Source organism: Danio aesculapii, chromosome 13 (assembly GCF_903798145.1).
Source record: "Danio aesculapii chromosome 13, fDanAes4.1, whole genome shotgun sequence".
Taxonomy (NCBI): domain Eukaryota; kingdom Metazoa; phylum Chordata; class Actinopteri; order Cypriniformes; family Danionidae; genus Danio; species Danio aesculapii.
Genome location: NC_079447.1, coordinates 10930056 through 10956801, shown reverse-complemented (window position 1 = coordinate 10956801; position 26746 = coordinate 10930056). Strand labels below are relative to the sequence as shown.

The 26746-nt window shown below is 34.1% G+C and overlaps 1 protein-coding gene across 2 annotated transcripts in view; it reads left to right on the top strand.

Annotated features, from left to right (window-relative positions):
* ide (insulin-degrading enzyme) overlaps positions 1–20469 on the top strand; it is a 39250-nt gene extending 18781 nt beyond the window's left edge. The window contains exons 11-25 of one of the 2 annotated variants that reach the window (XM_056470305.1): positions 792–895; positions 4674–4776; positions 6233–6355; positions 6497–6579; positions 8740–8884; positions 10034–10144; positions 12845–12965; positions 13050–13141; positions 15598–15709; positions 16117–16284; positions 17449–17721; positions 17809–17870; positions 18740–18812; positions 18895–18962; positions 19732–20469. In XM_056470305.1, the coding sequence (XP_056326280.1) occupies positions 792–895; positions 4674–4776; positions 6233–6355; positions 6497–6579; positions 8740–8884; positions 10034–10144; positions 12845–12965; positions 13050–13141; positions 15598–15709; positions 16117–16284; positions 17449–17721; positions 17809–17870; positions 18740–18812; positions 18895–18962; positions 19732–19827 (1734 nt within the window). In that variant the 3' untranslated portion in view covers positions 19828–20469. Of the gene's footprint in view, positions 1–791; positions 896–4673; positions 4777–6232; positions 6356–6496; positions 6580–8225; positions 8371–8739; positions 8885–10033; positions 10145–12844; positions 12966–13049; positions 13142–15597; positions 15710–16116; positions 16285–17448; positions 17722–17808; positions 17871–18739; positions 18813–18894; positions 18963–19731 lie in introns of both variants that reach the window. The other variant, XM_056470304.1, reaches the window with a different exon arrangement.
* Positions 20470–26746: the final 6277 nt, after the last annotated feature.

The window sequence follows — 26746 nt, the reverse complement described above, 5'->3', positions numbered from 1 at the left end:
ACGTGGGGCATCAGGAAGTGCAGGCTGCAAAATGCCAGTGTAGCGTTACGCATGGTGCATAAATCTTATCGAACTGTCATTATCGTTTTATCGAAAATATATACATATATCTTGATGATTATCGTCATCGAATTATCGCCCAGCCCTACTTTGAGTTAATCACAATTATTTGCCAAGCATGCTCAAACACAAGGAATCTTTTGTGATTTACAGGAGCTTAAGATGCATGCATTAATATGGTCACGAGAGAACATTTAAATAAATGGGAAATGAAGTAAACCGAAGCTATATATACATCTAGATCAGGGGTGTCCACACTCGGTCCTGGGGGGCCAGTGTCCTAGAGGATTTAGCTCCAACCCTAATCAAACACACCTGAACCAGCTAATCAAGCTCTTACTAGGTATACTAGAAACTTCCAGACAGGTGTGTTGAAGCAAGTTGGAGCTAAAGTCAGCAGGACACCGGCCCTCCAGGACCGACTTTGGACACCCCTGATCTAGATGGTTTCTCTGCAATATGTGCATTGAGTGTTTAGCTGTATAAATAAAAATATGTATTTACAAATAAGTGACACTTTAGTTTACAGAAAACAAATGCAATAATGGTATTGATAAATAAAAATGGCATTTACCAAAGCATTTAAAAGTTTTCATGCATTTATAATTTAAAGACTTTAAAGGGTGCACAATGTTGCCCCATTACTGCGAATAATGCTTTCTGTGAATAATGCTATTTTTTTTTTTTTTGTTTTTGTTTCTTTGTTTGTTTGTTTTTTTGTTTTTTTTTAGTACTATCCACTGGAAGAAATCTTGGCTGCCGAATACTTGCTGGAAGAGTTCAGGCCAGACCTCATAGAGATGGTGCTTGATAAACTGAGACCAGAGAATGTCAGGTGAGCACACAAAACTGTCTTTCAGATTTGTAATATGTTTGCACACTTTCATGTGCATAACCTGTAAAAGAAAGCCATCTGTTAAGGATCTGCTACCGTTGTTCTTAGGATTTAGGGTTCGTTTAAATCTGTAATGCCAAATATTAAAGCGAAACGGTGTCATGGATGTTGCGCTTGATTAAAAAAATGTGATTGAGAGACCTGAAAGATGCATGTTGTCCCCTCTGGATGAGATTAGTTTAACCCCTATGTCCAGTTATTGGCAGCTTTCTTCAAAGGCCCACTCAAGGAGCTTCATATTTGAAACTTTGTGAAGTAAATATCAGATTCTTTTATGTCTTGCTGCTCATATCCCAACAGCGCTCAGATTGGTTGGTGTTTTTAACTGTTTTTGAAGTGTTATTTGCAACTGGATCTCCTTGCTGTGTTTGAATTGAAAGAACCTCACTTTCACTGCTATGACGAAGGCTTTCGAATGCAATTTCCTTTGCAGCTTTAAAAGAGCTTGTTTGAACTGCACCTCAACCTCTACCGTTGCCACTCTCGTGTTGTTTTTGGGATGGAAGAACTTGTAGGGCTCTCGCATTTCATTTTGTTAAGTGTTTCTGAAGTGTTTGGATCAAGATAAGAATTTTACTACAGATCTGGTGGTATGCTGCTTGGCATGCTTCCTCTTAGGTGATTGGTTTGTTGTAAGCTCTGCAACACTAGATGAGAGTCTTACATAGCCAGACTTTTGCTATCAGTGTGTAAAATCTGATCTGGCCTTTTCTGATTTAAAACTGCCAACGAGAGACCATTTGAACCATATTCTAAGTGACCAACCATGGTTATTGTGACACTTTGGGTTTATCAGTAATTGAAATAGCTGGGGGTGAACTGTCTCTTAATGACAAACTGAACCAAGGTAAAATAAATGGTTTCATCACAAATCATATTGCACTACTTGCCTTACTACTTGATTATTTAACCTTAGATATCTCTTTTGCACACTATCTTGCACAGTACTGTAGATGATTATGTAAATTAATTCGATATATTGTGTTAGGTTATGCGTGTAGTCAAGTTTATCTTGTATGTATAGTTAGATTATCGCTTCAATATTTTCTTAAACCTATACATGACTGACTTCCTGCTCCTATCTCCAGTTTTTCATGATTACACTGCGTTTTGTTCCAATGTACAGCTGGGAAAATAAGTATCATTAGTATAACACATGAAGAAAGCGAGGTTTAGAAAGGCTGTGAAAGCACAAACGGCAGCTGAAATCTCTCAAAAGTTATTCAGCAACCCTCTTCTTTTGCTTTTTGTAAATTAATATTCACTGTTTCAGTCCAACATCTACATTAGCAGGAGAATGAAGATGAAACCAGGGTGGACATTTCAGCCAGACAATAATCCAAAACACAGCCAAGGAATGAATGGACTTGAATCAAAAGAAAAAATACAAAACAAAGCTCCCATTTGGTAGACGAGACTCACAGAACCATCAAGGTTTTTACACTCTGTTGAAGTCTGTCACACAAACTCACACTTGAGCAATTCATGTGACTTTGTTCTCCATATGAGAGGCGTCTTTAAGCTGCCATCATCAAAAAAGCCTTTTATATAAAGTATTAAATGCATTTGGGTAGTTCAGTACTTTCTCATTTAATTGTCATGACACAACAATTTTTCAGATTTTTGTTTGTATTGTTTGGGTTTTTACCAAAATATAGTTCAATTCCATGTCAACAGTTCCTTTTACAAATATTATTCCCAGGAAAAAACATGACGTGTTCGATACTTATTTTCCCTGCTGTATGTCCACACATGTAGCAGAATGACACTAAAGCTTAACTTAACCAGGTGAATCTGTACTAAATATAAGCTTTTTTTCCCTTTTTGTTTTTAATCATGACCAAAAGAACCATGAAAACCGAACTACAAGTAAATAAAACAAATTTCCGCTTGATTAGGATTTTTAGTTAAGCCAAAAAGTACATTTTCCAATAACAATGAAAAAGGTTTTGAACAATAAAAATTAAGTTTTTGCCTCTCCTCATAAGTTGACAACTTGTGAATTGACTATGTACAATGCCAAAATAATTGTAAAGCCGTCTCCTATTCATAACACAATATACAATTTATATCAATACCACTTTTACATTTAAGTAGTGTTTTGCTGGATAAAATCTGTGGAGGTTTATAGGTTATTTCTTTAATTTTATTTCTAATATGATATTTCTGTGTTTTTTTTATTTTATTTATTTATACAGCAAATCTATTAGTCCTTTAATAAAGGCATTTAATAAGATTATATACAAAGTATAATCTCCAGTAAATTCACTGATTCAAATGATTCATTCAAAGTCAGTCACCAGTAAATTACTTTGTGATTTTACTGTTTTAACTGATCTGAATGGCAGGGCTGTGCAATTAATCTAAATTCAGTTTCGATTTCCATTTTGGCTTCTAACGATTATGAAAAACATTAATCGAGATAAAGGATTATTACATCATATACCAGCCCCTTTCCAGTTGTACACATTTGTTGCCCTGCAAAGCTCCGTTTCATGTGAACATTGCTAAAACCATGTATTGTAATGTAACTTTTGCAGCACGGGATGTGTGTCATTCATTGATGTACATTCTAATCATTCATGTTTTTAAAAGCACGCATGAGACCGCATACTGGTGTGTGTGTGTGTGTGTGTGTGCGCGCGCTCAGCCTCAGAGAGTAGCAGAGCACACACATCTAAAGTCATCTTAATGCGAGCTTTTTTTTTTGTTTGTTTGTTTGTTTGTTTTTTTGTTTTTTTAATGGTCAAATACATGAAAATTTGTCAACGCGGTGTTGAGTGATTATTTATATTACCCCTTATTATGTAATAAACAAGCAAGTTGAGAATCAAAAGGCATGTGAAAGTGAAACCATAAATCAGAACCGCACTGCTCTTAAAGTGACAACACGCGATATTCCTGCTATCCACTGTTTTTATCATTAATCAAACAACAAAAGGACAATCACTCACTGCTCTTTACTGAAGGACTTTTGTAGCTATAATTAAAGTTTATGTAAACACATTTCTAAACATAGATTTAATAACTAATTTCTAATAATTTCTTTTATGTTTGCTATGATGAAAGTACATTAGATTTTACTAAATATTTTAAGATGCTAGTATTCAGCTTAAAGTGACATTTAAAGTCTTAATTAGGTTCATTAGGCAAGTCATTGTACAACAGTGGTTTCTACTTTTCATCAAATTGTATATATTTTTTTGTATCCAATTAAAACTAGCAAGATGGAGAAAGCACTTGCTATTTTTTGTGTGCTCTAAGCATCAGGCAGTGAATGAGTGGTCTGAGACTGCTGTATCCTGCTGGTAACCTTGTGTGATTTGTTCTAAATCTGGAAGGAGTGATCTGGAATTTAGAGGGAACCTATTCTGGGCTCTCTTTTATGCAATTGATTGATTGCAGGAGAGTCCAGAATAGCACGTCATTGTCCCAAAAGTTCTCTATTGATCAGCAGAGTCTAAATTGTGCAGAAATGGTGCCTTGATCCACAGCCCTGCACAGCAGATTGAGCAGCTCCGGGAAACGCGAACCTTTGATTGATGTAATGACCAATATTCCCAATCTATTTACTGGGCCAGAGATCTGATAAAAGTAAAATTGCATAGCCCATTTTTCCCCCAAGGGACTTGTGAGAAATGGATGGTGTCATGCTGTGTCTGGTGAAGTGATCTTTACTATTCTTCTTTTCTTTTTCCCCCTCTCTTGCTACTTTCAGGGTTGCAGTTGTCTCCAAATCATTTGAAGGACAGACTGATCGGACTGAGGAGTGGTACGGCACACAGTATAAACAAGAAGCCATTACTGATGAAGCTATTAAGGTGAAACACGTTTGATTTTCTTAAATGTTTTGTTTGTATAACATGGTACATAAACCTTAGCTTTGACATTTGTTATTATTTAATAAATGTAGATCTTTAACATACTGAAAGGGGAAAGAAACCCTTTTGTGCCTTGTGTAAGAATATTTAAAGTTTTTAAATAAGATTTGAGAATGTTTTAAGGGACATGTTTATAGTAGTGTCCTCTGGAATTTTTAGAATATTTATCTTTAAGTTAATATATAATCTTTAAGGCATTCGCTGTGTAAAACATATGCTGGATAAGTTGGCGGTTCATTCCGCTGTGGCGACCCCAGATTAATAAAGTGACTAAGACAAAAGTTAATTAATATATATTAGCATTAAAACATAAATACATAATGATGAATTAACGAAAAGTCTCAAATAGGGCTGCACAATATGTTTTAGCATTGATATTGCGATGCACATATCCACAATAGTCACATCGTAGCATGTGCAATGTCCAGTCATGATTGCACATTAAATAAAGAATTTATTTTAAAATTGTATTATTTGTATACAAAGCTGTCAATAATCTTGCTCCTCAGTACCTTACAGACTTGTTCTGTCCATATACCTCCTCTCGATCATTGAGATCTTATGATTTCAATTTACTTACGGTGTCTAGAACACACCTTAATAACAAGGTTGAGCAGTTGCTGGTCCTAAACTCTGGAATACTTTCCCCCTCTATTTCAGTGTTTAACTTTGTTTTAAAGACCTATCTATTTTCTCTCGCTTTTAATATTCCTTGATCACCGTTTTATTGCTTTGCTTTTTATTTGCTAACTGTTTCTTTTTATATTCTGCTTCTATGTCTTTAGTCCCCTATGTACAGCACTTTGGTGGTTTTTAAATGTGGTTTATAAATAAATATTTTATTGTATTGATAATAGTTGATCAATAATAGTTGAAGTTTATCTAATGTAGTGAAGGTTTAGCATTTGCATGTTGTTTAGAACTGTGATGAAGAAATTCTAACGTTTGTAGCTTTAGATCACAAAGGTTATATTTAATTTATACGATGAAGGCTATACAGTGGTATTTTGCATTTAATTATTCAAGTTCTGTGGTTAAATACTATACAACTCAAAAAATCAGAAAAGCACTGTTTATTTGATTTATGTTTTTGCTGTTTTATTATTATCCATGTTTGTAATTTGATTGTGTAATGCAGAATAATCCTAATCCGTTTAAAATTATGAATTCTTTCCCCAGAAAAAAAAAGTATTATCTGGTGAAATTTGTATTCATCACAAAATAATTGCAGAAAAGCATATTGATATTTTCATATTTGGTGAGAGTTCTGTACTCTACCATGACTGCCAAATTAGCAGACTTGCATGAACATTGTGCTTTCTTGTAATTTCCATAATCTGGAAAAAATTTACAATTTATTGTCCCCTTCTTTTTTTCCTTGGCCCTTTTGTTTCAGAAATGGGACAACGCAGACCTTAACGGAAAGTTTAAACTGCCAATGAAGAATGAATTCATCCCAACAAACTTTGAGATTTACCCTCTAGAGAAGGATTCCCCATCAGCCCCCACTTTGATAAAGGTTTGTTTTGATTAAACTCCTATTAGAAAGTTTACTCTTGGGGCAGCTTAAATAGAAGAACTTAAAGTCTGTCAAACTTCTAAACACTGAGCCTTCTAGTTTTTCTTTGTCCCTCAATTTGTCTTGTCTTTTTGTTTTCAGGACACGGCAATGAGTAAAGTTTGGTTCAAACAAGATGACAAGTTTTTCTTGCCTAAAGCTTGTTTAAACTTTGAATTTTTCAGGTAGGTATGCCATTAAGTTAAGATTTTGCCCAATGATATATTGCTTTTTATTTTGCTTAATAGTAACAATTAGTAGCAAGGAAGGTGCTAAATTTGTCAATGTTTGAGAATCTTTTGTGCAAAAATATTAATAAATAATACGTAAATATTTTATAAGGTGAAACAACTGTACAGTAGCTATGTTTCCATCCAAAGATGCACATTAGATTCATACACAACTGTAATATTGCATAAAACATTTGCTGATAAAGCACCGTTTTCATCTGAGTCATAGAGATTAAAATGGTCACTTACTGATAACAAATATCAAACTGAAAAAAGGAATTTGCTGCGGTAGAAGACACTGTGGGCCTTTTTTTGTTGTTGTTTATTTATATATTATATAACTTGTGCCTCAGAAGATGACATGTTTGTCTGTTAATGCTGTCCTATTGCAGATTTTTAGTACCATGATCTGTAAAACAAAATCTTACGACTTTTTGATGTGCATGCTGGAGTTTATGCATTTATTTTATTTTATTTTTTTTATGACCGAAATGCAGTGCTTCCCACGTAGACTTTACTTGGGCAAGCCACCTGGGTATATTAACGGCTGCCCAAGTACATTTAGTTTTTTTTTTTTTTTTTTATTATTTTTTTTTTTTTTTATAATAACCATCCTAATATAACCAACGTCCACGATAAATTAAGTAGTTGTCGTTTACCTGTTTCGTTCTGTGCGTGCAAGACCTTTCAATACTCTCACAGACAGTCTCTGCAGACCCACAGAGACTAGCTTTTTTTCCTAAATCTTTTTAAATGTTCGGGTGTTGGCTTTTGCTTTTGCTTTCTAAAGCTGTCGTTAATCGTATGTGTTTTTTGCATGAGAGCGAGAGAAACATTAAATAATTTGTTCTTTAATCTAAGCGACTCGCTTCACTATGTACTCTGAGAGGACGAAATGACTGGTCTAAACTGGCTGCAAATTATATGTACACCATTAGTAATAGTTTTATCAAGGCTTTTGCCTTTAAATAATCTACACGCTTTAATCTTGTAATTATTATAATTTTTAGAGATTTTGTCTGTTCTTTTCTGTCATTTTTTTTTTATTTTACATTTGCTGATTATTTTATATACATATCTAAAATGCTTTGGCACTCAAGTTTGCTTTGAACTTGAAAGAGAGAGAGGCAGATTTGACCTGTCAGTGGGTGCACATAGCTCCTGAATAGCATAAAAGAAAAATAGTGAATTTTACCCATCAAAAAGAAAAATTGTATAACAGTGTCATACAAAATTATTGTTTAATTTATGTGATGATTAAATGCTGTGTTACAATCTGGCTACCACGGCCAGTATGTTTCAAACCTGTGGGAAGCACTGAAATTCGTTTAAGAATAGGTGGATGGAAACATCTAGAGCTTTTGACAGGTGTCATGTTGTTTATTTGACAGTACTACTAAATTTATATAAAGACTTATTCCTACTTTTTTTTTCTGTGATGGTTCCATTTCACCATGTTTTGCTATAGATTTATGACTATTTTTAAAACTAATATTCATTCATTCCTTTTTAAATGTATTTATGTAACTTCTTTCAAGAAAACATTTTAAAGACCTTAAACCTTTGAGTGTCAGAGTTTATCGCTTGCGTTCTTTTCACAGCCCGTTTGCATATGTGGACCCGTTGCATTGTAACATGGCGTATTTGTACCTTGAGCTGCTCAAGGATTCGCTGAACGAGTATGCATATGCAGCCGAGTTAGCCGGCCTGAGCTATGACCTTCAAAATACAGTCTATGGGATGTATGTAAGTATTTTAAAATCCCTCTCGTTGCTGTTTCCAACATGCTCCCTCCAAAACAAAGACAGTCCCACTTCGCGCACAAATGACAAACAATCCTTGCACTTAGTAACCCAAATCGTAGCTTTGTTTTCCTTTACACAACAAAACTCCTTTTTTTAAATTTATTTATTTTTTTTTTCTCGATGTAATTGTTTTGCAAATGCAGAAATGCTGTAGGCTAGCTTTAGATTAGCGCCGGAGCTGAGGCTGCATATTCATACTCTGTCTGTGGTCCCTCTCAACCCTTTTTTTTAGTCTTATGATCCTTTCATATAAATATTACTCCATTTGTTTTTTCCCCTTCCCTTTTTTTCTTTCTTTCCATCCCGGTAGTCGCTACCTTTATGCAGACCCAGTGCACTGCAACATGACTTACCTGTTTCTCAGGTTGTTGAAGGATGATTTGAGAGAGTATACATATGCAGCCCGCCTGGCAGGGTTGGTCTATGGCATAGCCTCAGGAATGAATGCCATTCTTGTAAGTATGGTGATTAGCCCCTCCCCCTTTTGGGGAGGGGCTGGGTTTTGGGAGAAGGGGCGCAGCTTGAGGCTGTGGAGTGTGCAGGTTTGCTTGTCTATTGCTTTCTGCGGAGTGATGGGATGTTGAACCTTTTAAAGATCAGTCTGCTTGGGTTCTTTGAAATAGTTATTGTCTGTGTTGTAGCCTAGATTGATCTTAATAACCGGTTTAAACAGGCTGACTCATGTTCGGATGGTGGCAAAGCTGGGAGCTCGTAACATCAATTGCTGTGTGATTCACTTAATCAGTTTGCATACACATACATGTCACACTCTGATGCGGTGTATTGATGGTTGTGTAAAGATGCAACATTGTGTAATCGTTGTAGTCTGTTCTGCACTAACCTCTGTGTGTGTGTGTGTGTGTGTGTTGCTTTCTAAATGTCATTTCATAATAAAGTAAGATAGTTCTTGAACAAAGACCGTTATTAAAGGGACAGTTCACTGTAAAATGGTAATTTACTCACCTTTTGTTTGAAACCTGTTTGAGTTTCTTATGTTGAACACAAAATATGCTGGTAGTTGGCACCCATTGACTTCCATGGTATATATTTGTTTGTTTTTAATCATTTTTATTTTCTTGTTTTTTTTATTCTTGTTTATGTAAAGCATTTTGAATTCGCGTTGTGTATGAAATGTGCTGTTTAAACTTGCCTATTTTTGTTTGGCTACTATGGAAGTCTGTGGTAATCAAATGGTACTGAAGTATCTTTAGTGTTCAACAGAAGAAAGAAACTCAAAGGTTTAAAACCACATGAGGGAAAGTAAATTGAGGTAACTTTTTTTTTTTATTTTTAGGTGAACTATACCTTTGAGTTGTTTCAAACCTGTTTGAGTTTCTTGTGTTTAACACAAAAGAAGATATTTAGAAAAATGCTGATAGTTGGCACCCATTGATTTCCATGGTATTTTTGTTTGCCTACTGTGGAAGTCTGTGGTTATTAAATCGTATCGAAGTATCTTTAGTGTTCAACAGAAGAAAGAGACTCAAAGGTTTAAAACCACACGAGGGAGAGTAAATTTGAGGTAGTTTAGATTTTTTGGATGAACTCTTCCTTTAAGTTGTCCTTGATCATCATTTTTGACTGCTGTGTTTTTTGTGTGTCAGCTGTCAGTCAAGGGTTATAACGATAAGCAACACATCCTGCTAAAGAAGATCATTGAGAAAATGGCCACGTTTGAGATCGATGAGAAGCGATTTGATATCATTAAGGAAGCGGTGAGACACAAATGCACAATCTTATTATAAATGTATTATGATTTGGCATATATTTGTACACATATTGAACAACAAGCATTGTGTTTTTTGACTCCATTTTGACGTGTTTTTGCCAGAAAATCAGTTCAGAAATGAATATTGCACAAACAATTAATTAATTTACCAAAGTAGATTAAGCATGTCAGTCAATCAAGATTTTTTTCAATATTAGCAGTTGGGCCAATTTAATTGCATTAAGTTTTGAATAGCTTAATAATGGACTTTTTTATTTTCTAGTCAAATTGGTTTTAAACATTTCAGGACAGATTTAATAAAATTATTCAATGAAGACATCGCTCTGCATCTATTTAACAAAAGTGTGTGGTTTAATATTGTTCATATATCATCCTAAAACTGACTTATTGTTTTTAAAATGTAGAATTAAAGGATACAACATGAATTAGTCGAGTTAAAATAATTTTATTTTATAAATAAATACTCTTAATGCATATACATGTATGCATGTGCACTTATATAAACATAGAATGTGCATGTATATGATATCTGAATTCAAACTAAAAGTAAAACAGCATTAAAGTCCATTCTTCGTATGTGGATTACTCCTTTATTGATTATTTGACATGATACAGGATCATTTCGTTCAAAACTCATCTGAGAGTTGTTGTCATAGCAACAGTTCTGGTAGCTCAAACCTGCTTGGGAGCAGGCCCATTTCATGTAAATGGGATTAGAACGGGTCATTTCAAGCAAAGGTAGTACAGAAAGTATGTACCGAATGCTGATATTTTCTTACAGTAGTAACCTATAGGTTATACACTCAGGAAAGTAGTAAAATAGTAAAAAAAAAAAAAAAAAAAATATATATATATATATATATATATATATATATATATATATATATATATATATATATATATATATATATATATATATATATATATATATATATATATATATATATATATATATATATATATATATAATAATTAGTAATATTAAATAATTATCAATATTTGTTTATGCATACAAGTTTTAAAAATATATAAATAAATAAAACTTATGCAATCTGCACTCTGAAATAAAAGTGCAAAATGGGGTGGTTCTCCCCAAGGGGATCAAAGAGAACATTTATTAATATTGACTTTTTTGAACAAACACGTACTTTAAGGTACCGACCCAGCTTTACAATTTGTGCATGATAATAGACATGCACAACATTCAACTGTTTTGTTTATTTGTTTTTTAAAGAAATAACAATTTATGCAGTCATGGACTCGTTTTGACCTCTAATATGACAGTGATTTGAAACTTTGCAGAAGTTGCAGAGACATTTACCGATATCAAAATGCTTTTTTGATGCAAAATTAATTTTAATTCGCAGATTAAGCAACTTAAATAGGCCTATAGGCTACTATGAAGAAAATCCACTCTAAAATGTAAAACTAAATAAAATCGCTAAATTCTCTTGACACATGAAAGTGTAAAGCCTCCAGCTCACCACAATTGTGGAAAGTTATTGCGTATCATATTCAACAAACTGTTTACTGGGAATTTGATGTAATTTTGCTCGCATGGATAATTGAATATTAGTCAGATGATGTCATTACGCTGCTGTGCCGTCAGCCAATCGTTGCATTGCTGATCATGATTTCGAGGATCGATAGATCTTTCCTTTACAACACATGCAGCGATCTCAGATCAGTTCAACCTGTCATTTTAATCTGATTCGCAATCTTGTTTGAAGAACCAAATTAGCCAGAGATATTTTTCAAATTATTATTATTATTATTATTATTATTATTATTATTATTATTATTATTAATAATAATATTATTATTATTAATAATAATATTTATTTATATATTAGTATTTTGTTTATTATTTTTAATGTATTTTTGTATTATTATTATTATTAGTAGTAGTAGTAGTAGTAGTAGTAGTAGTAGTAGTAGTAGTAGTAGCAATTTATTTTTTGAATTTTTTTTTATTATCATTTGTTTGTTTTTTATTAGTATTTTTATTATTTTTAATTTATTTTTGTACTTATTCTTCTTTTATTAGTAGTATTTTATTTATTTTTTGTTGTTGTTGTTGTTGTTGTTTTTTTAATTTGTATTTTATTTATTATTTTTATTGTATATTTTTTATTTTTTTTTGTAGTGTTTTATTTTTTTTATTATTATTATTATTAAATTGGTAGTATTTTACTTTTTATTGTTTAAGTAGCATTTTTTTTTGTTATTTTTTATTATTATTATTATTATTATTATTATTGTTTAAATTTTTTAAATTTATTATTATTATTTTTTATTAGTAGCCATTTTTTTTTTTTTTTTTTTGCTTTTTTAATAGCATTGTATGCATTTTTGCTATTATTATTATTAGTAGTAGTAGTAGTAGTAGTAGTAGCATTTTATTATATGAATTTTTGTATTTTTTTATTTTTTTTATTTATTGATTTATTTTTATTTATTTTATTTGCATGTTGTAGCTTATTTATGCTTTGTTACTGGAATAATCATTAATAAAGTTGAAACTATACCATATACCATCACGGACCGACACTGTTATTAATATTATCTCTGTTTTCATTTTTTCAAAAAAATTTTGATATAAGCCAAAAATTGCAGATCCAAACACCTACATAAGATGTTGTCTTGCGACGTGTGATCTAAACTGGTCTCCTCTGTGTTTCTCCAGTATATGAGGTCTTTGAATAACTTCCGCGCTGAGCAGCCTCACCAGCACGCCATGTATTACCTCCGTCTGCTCATGACTGAAGTGGCCTGGACCAAAGATGAGCTCAGAGACGCTCTAGATGGTGCGCTGCTTTTTCATCTCACTCTGAACGCCAGTGCAGCAATGGCCTGCGTATGTGCTCATGCTGTTTGATTGTTTCTCTCAGATGTGACGTTACCTCGTCTGAAGGCGTTCATACCGCAGCTGTTGTCACGGTTACACATTGAAGCACTTCTGCATGGCAACATAACCAAACAGGTTAGTTCAAAAGCTATTCACGAGAGAGGTTTGTGTTCAGACAGGTTGAAAGTATTAAAGTAAAAATAAACTGTATTTACAGCACTGAGAACTTTGGGCTCACTTTTTAAAAAACCTTTACATTGACACACTTTTAAGTGTTGAGTTTGTTTTACATTGGTGTTATCTGGATTTAGATTTTTAACCTGTCTTGATAGTGGCTTGCAGAAGTATTCATACCCCTTGAACTTTTCCACTTTCTCACATATGTTTTATTTGAATGTTATGTGAAAGACCTACATAAAGTGGCATACAATTGTGAAGTAGAAGGAAAATTATACAGGAGTTAAGGAGCCCCCCTTTTCTCTGAGTGCATCCAGTTGCCTGATGATTGCTGACTGATCGAATGTTGACCTAATAACTAAATTGTCAAAGAGTCCCACGTATATGTAATTTAATCTCTGTACAAATACAGCTGTTCTATGATGGCCTCTGTGGTTTATGAGAATATTGTGGAGCAAACAGCTCATGAAGTCCAAGGAACACACCAGACAGGTCAGGGATAAAGTTAAGAAATTTAAAGCAGGGTTAGGCTATTAAAAGATTTCTTAAGCTTTGAACATCTCACAGACCACTGTTCAGTTCCATCATCTGCAAATGGAAAGCGTATGGCACAACTGCAAACCTACCGAGACATGGTCATCCACCTAAACTAACAGGTCAAACGAGGAGAGCACTGATCAGCGACGCAGCCAAAAGGCCCATGGTGTCTCTGGGTGAATTGCAGAGATCTACAGCTCAGGTGAGGGAATCAAATTATGGGACAACTATCCACAAACTAAAGTCCACAAATCTGGACTTCATGGAAGATTAGCAAGAAGAAAGCCTTTGTTAAAGGAAAACCACAAGAAGTCCCGTTTGCATTTTGCCAGAAGCCATGTGAGTGACCCAGCAAACGTGTGGAAGAAGGTGCTCTTAAGAAATGATGTCAGAAGTCTACGCCAGTGGTGTAGTGGTTAGTGAGTCAACACATGCACTCTGGTGGTCACGGCGACCCGAGTTCGATTCTGCCTCGTGGTCCTGTGCCGATCCTTCCCCTCTCTCTGCTCCCCATGCTTTCCTGTCAATACTCTCTACTGTTCTATCAAATAAAGGTAAAAAAAAAACCTGAAAATAAAAAATGGAAATGTGAGAAGTTAAAGGGTTATGAATACTTTTGCAAGCCACTGTATGTTTTCTTTTATTGTAAAGCACTTGTGACTTAATGTCTGTGAAAGGTGCCATATACATAAGCTTTTACTTTTATACTGGTTACAACCAATGAAATGGAACATGTTTATACCTTAATGTCTTATTTAACAACTCTTGTGGTGAAAAGCACTAATGATCAAAGTTTTGATCTTGGGAAGCTTTTAAAATGTTTTTGAAAGTTTAAGGTTGCATTTAAAAAAAAATAGAATGAAAGATTAGAACAGTGAATGTAAATGGAGAATTTTATTTTCCAGAAGTATGTTTACCACAATAAAAATGTCTGAAACTGTTAATTGCTTACCATTTCTTAATTTATTTGGAAATTACTATTTAAAATTGCCTTGATTCTGGCATGTGTTTAGAAGTGAATGGATGACAGGATTGCCATGGGTCATGGAATTTAAAGAAGTCTGTTATAGACATTTGAAATTCAGAATTATAATTTCTTTTTGGTCCAAGTCATGAAATGTCATGGACTTTTGGTCACTTTATATTTTAGTTTCCAATGGTTAGTTTGTATTTTTATGATAAATTTTTATCAAAATTATCAACTTTTTGCTGCCATAATAGCTATTGTAATTCATGAAAAATGATAATCAAGCTCAATCAGTTTTATTATTATGCAAATGGAATTGAATAGAAAAGAGTGGAATGGAATTTAATCGAATGGAGTGGAATGGGATTGGATGTAATAGAATGAAATCGAATTGAATATCCTATTTAATTCTATTACACTGTACTCTATTCCACTTTAGAATAGAGTGGAATGGAATTGAACAGAATAGTGGAATAGAATGGAATTTAATAGTGGAATGGAATTTAATAGAATATTGAAAAGGAATTGAATTGGGGAATTAAATTTAAAAGAGTGAAATGGAATAAAAAGTGAAATGGAATTAAATGTAATAAAATAGTGGAATAGAATAGAATTTAATAGTTGGAATTGAAGTGGAATGGACTCGAATGGGGGAATGGAATTTAATAGTGGAATGAAATTGAATTGAGTGGAATGGAATAGAATAGTATAAAGTGGAATGGAATTGAACAGAGTTGAAAGGAACTGAATGGAGCTGAAAGGAACCTAATGGATTTAGCAGGGAGCAGCTAGGAATGGAATGATGTAACTGTGCATAACACAATTTAAATGCAATGCAGCACACCCATTACCCATACAAGTGTATTGTTCATTTTATTTTCTCATCTGACTGACGTCTGTTGTTTTTTAGTCTGCTCTGGAAATGATGCAAATGCTGGAGGACACTCTCATTGAGCATGCTCACACTAAACCCCTCCTACCGAGTCAGCTGATTCGCTACAGAGAGGTACAGGTTCCTGATGGTAAGTGGAGCTTTTCAGTTACTTGGTTTTATGTGCACTTTTTTTCATTTTTCCAGTTTTTATGTGGTTCTTTTATTTGTGGGATTGCTAAGATTTTTGGCAAAGGGTCCTTTCTGCTCCTCAGGGCTACATTTATTTCATCAAAAACATAGTACTTTAATCCCTTTTTTATTTATTTATTTATTTTTTTTGTCAAATTTTATTTCTTTTCTATACAGATTGTAATTGGAAGGCATTTAATATTCTCTAAACTCCTTTTGGACATTTCTCACAATTTATTAAATCAGTAGGAACTTAAGAAAATAAGACTGGTGTTAAACCTGTGATTTGAGGTCCATGATGTTTGTGTGTTTGTGTGTGTTTGTCATGGTTCTTGTGTTTTAAGTCCAGTTCTCTGTGGTTATCAGGTGGTTGGTATGTTTACCAGCAGAGGAACGAGGTTCATAATAACTGTGGGATCGAGATCTACTATCAGACTGACATGCAGAACACCCATGAGAACATGCTGCTGGAGCTCTTTTGTCAGATCATCTCTGAGCCTTGCTTCAACACGCTACGCACCAAAGAACAGCTGGGTAAAGCAAAACACTCATGAGCCTTGCTTTTAGTTGTGTGTGCTAATAATATATTATTTTTGTTTGTCAGTAATCAGGTTGGACCAGTGGAATAAAAAACATCCATTACTGTTTATTTTAAGGACAAAATACATACTTAATGTTGTCAGTATGCAATTATAAATTACTTTTTTTTAATTTTATTTATTATAACAGAATCTTTAAATTTACTAATATACAACTATTTTTAGAGATAGCATACTGTTTCACCATCTTAGCACACATTTTATCATTGGTAGAATATGAATTTGTAAAATATGATTGCATTATGTTAAATTGGGACGAGGGCTGTGCAAAATGTCTGTCTGACAAAAAACATCTAGTTTCATGTTATACTTTATTTCATGGTGTTAATTTAATATTACATGCCGTTATGGGGATGCAGACAGAAACAATAACAATTTCAAAAAATCTTTTTTTACATTGTCATTATAGGGTATTGTGTGCAGAATCTTGAGGAAATAAATGAATTTAATCCATTTTGGAATAAGTCTGTAACATTAAAAAATGTGGGAAAAGTGAAGCATTATGAATACTTTCCGGATGCACTGTATAAACTATTAATTGATTGAATTTACAAAAATGGTACTATATCGTGATGTATATCATTATCAGGATATGAGATGACTGATAAAATGATAAATGACTGATAAAATGATAGATTTTTGTTATATTACCCAGTCCTACTGTGGACTTGCCCTTCCTCATTGATAAATATTAGATGCTTTAATCCAACATCTGCATTAGCAGGATGATGAAGATAAAACCAGGGTGGACATTTCAGCAAGACAATGATCCAAAACACAGCCAAGGAAACTCACAAAGGGTTACAGAGAAAGAAAATCAAGCTGTAGAATGGCCCAGCCAATCACCTGACTTGAATCCAATATAAAATACAAATTAAAGATCAAATTTGATTGACAAGACCCACAGAACCATCAAGATTTTTACACTGTTTTTACAATCTGAAGTCTTTTGTTTGTTTTGTTTAATTTTTATTTGTATTGTTTGTGTTTTTACCAAAATCTGGTTCAATCCCATGTCAACTATTCCTTTCGAAATATCATTCCCATTAATACGCATTCCCATTAATTTCCCACTGTATGTGTGTGTCTGTCCTTCCAGGTTATATTGTGTTCAGTGGACCTCGCAGGGCCAATGGGGTGCAGGGTCTGCGTTTCATCATTCAGTCTGAAAAAGCTCCTCACTACCTGGAGTCTCGTGTAGAGGCCTTTCTGAAGACCATGGAGAAGAGCGTGGAGGAGATGGGAGACGAGGCCTTTCAGAAACACATCCAGGCACTGGCCATTCGCCGTCTCGACAAACCCAAGAAGCTGGCGGCCGAGTGTGCAAAGTACTGGGGAGAGATCATCTCACAACAGTACAACTTCGACAGGGGTGAGTCAGATGTTAAAATAAACTTGTATTAAAATCAGTTATATGTTGAGTTTTAACCACTTTTTTATGATCTTGTGTGATCTCTAGATAATATTGAAGTGGCTTACCTGAAGACACTGACAAAGGAACATATTATGCAGTTTTACAGGGTTAGTGATGATCAGAAGTGTTTCCATAATCATAACTAGTAAATAAAAAACAGTGCTTGCGAGCATAAATGTTTGTATGTAGGTTTTGAGACATGGTACCACTTTTATTGTGAACTAAGAGCCTGCACAGTCTCCTTTGCATAGTGAAGATTCATAAATGTGATAAATAGCCTCATCACAACTCCTTATGCAAATATATGCAAAAAAGGACCAATCTTAACTATGTATGCAAATAGGTAATTGGAGACCATTGCTGTAAGATATGCTTAAACGTTGTCGTGTATGGATGTTTTTTTTATTTTTATTAATTGTACATTTTAACTTGAAATGAATCAGAATTTAATTTAGAAACTTAATTATTCAATACAAATATTCAGAAATAAAAAAATAAGTTTCTTTTTACCTATATGCGTGTCTTGTTTATATCCAATTACTATGAAAATGAACATGATAATCCTAATAACATCTATTCAAATATTCATTGTATTTATATTTTGTTTTTTGTATATAATATTGTGCCTGTTTTATAAAAAAAAAAAATATATATATATATATATATGTGTATATGTATATGTGTATATATATATATATATATATATGTATATATATATATATATATATATATATATATATATATATATATATATATAATTTTTATTTATTTATTTTTTTTATTATTACTACAGTAAATATATCAAAAAAAATTACATGATCTTATACATGCATGCTTTTATGGTCTTTTGTGCCTGTTGATGTTTGTGTTCATTTATTAAATGGACTTTATCAGTAAAGTACTCCCTATGTAAACAGTAATTTTCTTTGAGGTCTCTCAAAAAATGTGTTTTGATCATCATGTTTATTCTCTCTAGGACTTGTTGGCCATTGATGCCCCCAGAAGACATAAAGTGTCTGTGCATGTGCTGTCTAGAGAGATGGACTCCTGTGAGTACGGAGACATTAAATTTGGAAAAACTGTTTGATGCAATGGCAAATTCACTTATCTATACCATTCGTTTTTCGACAGGTCCACTGGTCGGAGAGTTTCCTGCTCAAAATGATGTCAATCTGGCTCCTGCTCCATCACTTCCTCAGGTACTGTATAGATGTGCATGTAAAGTAGTGGTATGTCAGTATGGGTTCATGCAATATGCACTTCTGCCATTGACTATTAATGAGAAGTGTAAACATCATATGATTGTACACTAGCAAAAAAAAAAGGCAAGAGGTTAATACTTTTATTCATAAATTGATCAAACATGCCAAATTATTTGTGAGATAACAAAATGTAATTTAAAAGATTGTTGTTCATTTATACTTAACATGACCATCTTGAAAATCATGAATTCTAAAAACAAAGAATCTTAATCCTTGTGAACGGTTCAAATTTACTACCCTTTTGTCATGTTGAAATATGAAAACATCCACTGAATTAAGGGCTGATCACACCAAATGCCCTTTTTTGAAGATGGAGGAGAGACTTGGGGTTACTGTTTTGAGTTATCCGGAGTTCTATGACTTCACAAATCTTGAATATCATAATATTATAAAATTGTAAATTATATTAATATTAACAGCAACACTCTCGCACAATACCCCACTGATTCAGTCATTGCCTAGTAACATAAGTGCACTGTGCTGCTTTTTTTGTTGTCTTGCATTTTTAGAATGGAAAAGCACATACGGTGTGATCGGCCCTTTAAACTGCTGTAAAAATGCATCAGATTATACATTTTTTTTTTTTTTTTTTTTTTTACATTTTCTTTACATCTGTTAATCAACCTCAGTCCTGATCATATCTACTAAAGCACTGCTGGTGTGTTCTTTATTTAATTTATTTCTTGTTGTGTTTGTGTGTTTTTAGCCGTCATTGGTTCAGGATATGACTGAGTTCAAGAGGAGTCTCCCGCTGTTTCCCCTCACCAAACCTCACATCAACTTCATGGCTGCCAAACTGTGACCAGCATCATCGGGATTGTCAGAGACGCCCGAATATGGAGCCAGTAACACCATAATGTGTGTGTGAGTGTGTTTCTCTGTGTGTGTGTGTGTGAGAGTGTGTTTCTGTGAGTTTGTGTGTGTGTGTGTAAGCAGGTATAGCCACAGCGCTACCGCCTGCAACACTTTCCGTTGTGCTCTGCGTCAGACATGCTCACCTGATTATCTCATGGATACAAAGAAAACATGCAATGGTTGGTTCATGTTGCTTCTGTCAGGAAATTTGTATCCCTGTGTACTATAGGAATCACTCGCTGGCCACGACAACAGTTCATTTCCAAATGCTGTTTCATTCATTTACACCACTGTTTAGAAAAAAAAACACACAAGAAACTGCCTGGAGAGGCTTGTCAAGAGAAGTCTCTCCTGAAAAGGAAACAAAACTGGCCTTAAAATGATTTTAATCAGCGATCAGGTTTTTCTGGCACCTTTTTTTTAAAAACATTTAATTTAAGTCATTTGCTTTGAGTTGTTTTTAGGTTCTGTGCATGTTGGCAGAGTTTTATCTTTAGGGATCGTGATTGTAAATGCAAGGTGGTCACAATTTGATGGACTTCTGTTTTATTTGAGTTTGAAGAAATATAATAAACAGCTTTTAATATCATTTTCATTTCAGTTACTCTTGTCATTTTTTTTTTAAATGTCATGATGCATGTGAAACCTTGTTTCTAAGCTAAACTCTGTGTCATAATAGTTTTTTGTTTTCTTCTTTTTTTGATAGAAAGCTTAAACTGAAAAAGATTTTTTTTGGAAATTGCAAAATTTTTACCACTCCCTAGAGTTAAACAGTTAAGTTTTACCATTTATAAATCCATTCAGCCAATCTCCAGGTCTGGCAGGAACACTTTTAGCTTAGCTTAGCATAGAACTTTGAATCTGATTAGACCATTAGCATCTTACTCAAAAACAAAGCGAATTTTCTAATTTAGTTCTTCATTCTTCTGTAGTTACATTGTGTACTAAGACTGACTGAAAATAAAAAGTTGCTGTTTTCTAGGCTGATATAGCTCAAAATTATACTCTTATGGAATAGTGAAGGAACTTTGATTTAAAGCTTATTCACACGCTATGGACTTATCAGTCTTAAAAAAGGAACTTATTTATTTTTCGTTGGTCTTAGGTACATGATTTAACATCACGCTTGAAATGGGAAAATATTTTAATTCATTTGTTCATTTAAAAAAAGATGCTAAAGGTCTTATCTGATTCAATGATCTATGCTAAGCTAAAAGTGCTGCCGCCAGATTTAAAAATCAGCTGAATGGATTAAAGATGGTTAAAGGAACACTTCATTTTTGGGAAATAGACTCATTTTACAACTGCGCTAGAGTTAAAGAGTTGAGTTCTACCATTTTTTTATCTATTCAGCCAGTCTCCAGGTCTGGCGGGAGAACTTGGCTTAGCATAGATCACTGAATCGAATTAGACCATTAGCATCTTGCTCAAATGACCAAAGGGAATTTTCTTATTTAGATCTTGACTCCTCTGTAGTTACATTGTGTACTAAGACTGACTGTAAATGAAAAGTTGGTATTTTGTAGACTTATGACTTGTAATTATACTCTCATTATGACATAATCAAGGAACTTTACCGTTACCCGGTTTTCATGCACTGCGCCTATCGGACTAGAGCATGGGTGCCCAAACTCTGTCCTGGAGGGCCTGTGTCCTGCAGATTTAAGCTCCAACTTGCCTTAACACACCTGCACGGATGTTTCTAGAAAGCCTAGTAAGAGCTTGATAAGCTAACCCAGGTGTGTTTGATTGCTGTTGGAACTACACCTTGCAGGAAATCGGCCCTTCCAGGACCGAAATCGGGCACCCCTGGTCTACAACATATCAACTTTTAGTTTTCCGTTGGTCTTAATACATGATGTAACTAAATCATGCTTGAACTTGGAAAATATTTGAAACTCCTTTTGTCGTTTTAAAGCAAGATGATAATGGTCTTATCCGAATCAATGATCTATGCGAAGCTAAAAGTGCTCCTGCCAGACCTGAAAATGGCAAAACTCAACCGTTTAACTCTAGGGGAGTTGTAAAAGAAGTCTATTTCCAAAAAAGTGGAGTGTTCCTTTAGAAATTTACACTGCTAAATTCGTTTGAGTTATACAAAGGATGCTGATTGTAATTTCTCAGACGCTTGCTTCGATCCGCATAATATAAGATGTTAAAAGCTCTCCTTTAGCTGGGTTTATTTTATCTCTGATGTCTTGACTTGTGATTATGCACTCTTCAAGCAATAACGTGACTTATCGGACCTAAGACTAGTGTCTTAAACTCCTACCAGCTGTTGTTTTTGACACTGTTTGAGCTTGGTTTCGAGAAACTGGTTAGAAATTGGTCTGTGCTCAGAAAACCCTGTCTGAAAGCTGAAATTTATCCTGCAGCGTCGCAGGAACATCATGTTAGTCTGTAACTCGTGCTTGTGTCCTCATCTCAGGTGTGTGTGTTAGCCTTGACCAAGTCTTCTTCATCACTTGTTTTTTCTACTGCTGAGATTTATTCTGGACTTACTCAGGCATGTCAAATCGACTGTAATGCTGCATTGTTTTTAGAAACCCGACCACCATCCTATAGTCTCCACGTCAAAATAATAAATACTGTTCGTTCTCAGCAAAATCAGCCACTTAGATCTGGGTTTGGTTGTTCCAGTAAGATGGATATACTCAGGCATCTCACTGCATTGGTGTTTGGTTTTTAATTCATAGAAAAGTAGTTCATTCAGAAGTGTAAATGAAGTGGGGGTTTTTTTCTTCTTTCTCATGGTGTTTAAAACCTGACATCTTTCTTTGATAGAGGTCTTTTATTTTATTTTTCTCTGCCATAAAAGTTAACAGGAAACCAGATTAATTATAAATCTGTAATATTAACTTGTGCAATATAGTTTAAGTCTTCTGAAGCCATTTGACTGTTGCGAATTTAAAAAGTTTGTAGCAAAAAATTTGTAGGAAAAAATTGTGCAGGGCAAAAAAAGGCCTATAATTAAACTGAATTGTCACAAGAAATGCAAAAATGTATTTACAATGTCTGTTTTGTTGCTAGAATAACTCCAAACTTAAATTTGGAGAGAAACAAAGCTAAAATGAAAGTAAATACTTGTGTTTTAATGATACTGAAAGTCAATATAAGCTGAAAAATGACAGCTGCTTTAATGTTATAGTATGTTGTACATTTTTAGTGATTTAATGTTTGTCTGACAAGTACAGTTATATCATATGGCTTCAGACGATTTGGAATATAGTTCATCAAGTCATATGGACATGCTTTTATGCTACTGTATTTAAGGTTAAAATATCTAGTCCATCTGAATATGAAAGCGGTCACCTGCTGTCATGTTTTTTCAAACCATTGAGGAATAAATATTAGGTCCACACCATCAAATATTCACTGTTTGGATTAAAAACGACAAACAAAAAACTTCTATTATGTTTGTAATGACATGAATGTAATGACAGTATACCTTCATCATTAATTCTGGGTCAATGAATGTTTATTGTATGGAAAATGCAGCTTGGACATTCTGCTAAATGTCTTTTTGTTTCATGAAATAAAGGAAAAACTGGTTTGGAATTGCTTAAGGGTGAAGAAATTATGTTTTGTTATTTATGTTTTTACAGGTGGGAGGGAGGAACTTTTAGATTCTGTTTTAATCCAAAGATGCATTTTCGCATGCAATCGGAGCATCTGTTGCACCCTGAATCCCTTTAAACTAGAATCAGCTCCGAGTTTCTGTAGGTCAGTGACTGAAACAGATGCTTATGATTGTTCACCATCTCCTGTAACCTGATGTCACATTGTTTGCTCATTCTGTGGTGAACAGTAGGCAGAATTTTTAGAGTAAAAAAATCGAATCTAGAAGAGCAGGCTTTAATGAGCGTAACTCTGCATGAACGAGTCAAAGATTGTTGCATTCTGGTCCAAGTCTGGGCTTTTTATTGGTTGAGATTACTCTTGCTGACTGTTGCATTCAGTTTACTAAATGGTTTTGAAGTTCGACAGAGCACTGGGGAATGTGTATCTGCAGAAGAGCTTTCTTTGTTTTATTATAATTAAACAATTGTATGAACTTGTCTGTGGTAGTGGTGGTGTTTTTTTTTCTTGGGCCATTTTCCTGATCCGTTTTACCAAAAGCTGAAAATTGTCATAATTTATACAAATCTAAACATTGTTCCAAACACTTGTTTATGTCTTCTGTTAAACACAAAAGATACCACAAATGTTACCATTGACTTCCATAGTATTTGTTTATCCTAGAAGTCAGTGGCTAAATGTTTTCAGCTGTATTCAAAATATCATCTTTTGTGTTCGACAATAGAAACTCGTGGTTGACTCATCCTCAGGTGTTTACAAACCGTATTCACGGTTTGTAGTCAAGTCGTGACGTATGGAATACTATTTGGTCCAAGCCGGTACTCATTTGAGTTGAGAAAACATTTATTCATGGCCACTTTAGTCCTATCACACATTAAAGTGAATTAGATCTAAAATTATGGTGTACACAAGTGTCTGGACGTGCTGCATCACATATACCAAAATTTAAATATGTATAAAAAATTAATCACTTTCTGGCCATCAGCGATTAGGCATGGATATATATATTGCGAACGTGAATCTCACCACCATTTTCAGAAGAAAAAAATATGTACATGCTCAGCTTCTTCCTACCTGTAAACTTCCGGTGAACTATTAATGTGACTTTTCAATTTTATACTTTTTCATCATCAAGTTTGTTATGTAATTAAAATATAATCAGTTTGATTAGTCGTTAGCATCCATTTAGTTGGTCATACACTGACGAGCGCGCCCGTCAGGATCAGCGGGCGAGCGCAGAAACTCCATTAAAAATATTGAGGTACATTAAATGTTCATATTTTAAGACATGGCGGGCGAAAATGTAATTTAATGGAGTGCTTTTTGTACATTCTGAGACCCACGTTATATCGTATATGAATCAGGCAGTGAGGACCGTTGATTTTTAAAGAAAACAAAGGCACTTAAAGGCGCTTTGCCTTAAACGCGCCGATTTTGTAACGGCAATACTGTTCACCGGAAGCGTTTTGACCCAGGTTACTACTGTGTATACTACTGTTACATTTTCTTTAAAGTGAAACCTTTTGTATAACAACGTCATAAACGTCGCATTTATTTACTAATGAAGATTTTAAGATGTGCTTTTATTTTATGACAACCACACAAACGAAGTAGTAAGCGCGTGTTTTTGACGTGTCCTCCTTAAACGGTTAGTTTGATTCTCAATACCGCCGTCAGAAGACTCCCAGTTTACAGGATTGTGTCGGAGGATACTTCTTTATTGCTGTTTATTTTTTGGAGTATTAAGCTCCAGAGTGTTTCGTAAAGGAGTCACAGTGTAATTATTTGTAAATAAACCTTTGGTGATAACATTACACGAATCCCGCTTATTGGAGCCAGTGCAGCAGCCATATGGAAAAACGTGAGTAAACAATTTCAAAATTCTTTATTGCAGTTATATACGGTGAAAGTATCGGGGAAATACAACGAATATATATGTCAACAATGCCAGTATTTTAAGAAATACTATTTTTTGGAGTCGCAGTACGTAGTCGAAATCCTACAGGGTGTTGTTTTCAATCTGTTTTAGGGACGGTTTTCTACAGATGAATCCTGGACATTGAGATTACAAGAGTCCTGAGATATTTATTCATATTTATTTAGTACTAAAACTAGAAAAGTCTGGAAAATTACTGTATTCACTGACGTTTGAACCGAGATGTCTACAATACCACTTTTTAAAAAAAATATGCACACAGACTTTTAATTTCAGCCAGCCGGTGAACTGTCTTTCCATTATAAAATTGCCATGTTTAAGGTCTGATTTCTTTAAAAACCCATCGACACATGCTCTCCGGTGCTCACGGCGACCTGAGTTCGATTCTCGCAATGTGGTCCTTTGCCGATCCTTCACCTGTCTCAGATCCCCATTATTTCCTGTCAATTCTCTCTACCGTCCCTCCAATAAAGGTGAAAACCTAGAAAAAAATTATTAAAAAAAAAAAGAAAGCCCCACCTCTTATTCAGTGTTCTAGACGCACATCAATCAACATACCTAAAAATAAGTCTGCAGGTATTAAAAAGTTATTTTCAATCTTTCTATGGAGGGTGGCAATACATCAAAGAGCCAATCCTTCCTATATGCAACCCACACACCCAATAGAATGCTTTCATTATAGATCAGTGCATTTTTAAGGTGACACCTCTGTTATGTAATGTAATCGAATGAAAAATCTAATTGAGAGATTCATTCGCTGCTCTTTAATCAGAATGTTTAAATTATACAGTGGAGAAAAAGTTATTGAGATTTAATAACTTCCAATTTTTTTTATAATAGCTATTCATTTTAATAGGCTAAACTGTTTGCTAATTTATTTGCAGCATTTTCTAATGTATGCTATTTATTCTATCCTTTGTAAATAAAAATAACAAAAACATATTACTGACCATTTCAACTGCTTATTTATAATGAAACGGCTCCAGATTAACATGTTTAGTTATTTCAGGGTTGTATTTTCATGTCCCAATGTTGACGGGTATGGTATGATTACAATTGAACCACTGAAGTCCTCTGGAACGTTTTTGGTTCCTTTTCTGAACTTGGAACGTCGTCTTGTGATGTCGTCTATAGAGGATGAGAGAGCTCTTGGATATCATCTAAAATATCTAAATTTGTGTTCAAAGATGAATGATAGTCGCTTAGTCCCTTATTTATTAGGGGTCGCCACCGTGCAATGAACCACCAACTATTCCAGCATGTTTTAGGCAGCGGATGCTCTTCCAGCTGCAACCCAGTACTGGGAAACACCCATACACTTGCATTCACGCATATTCATACACTAAGGCCA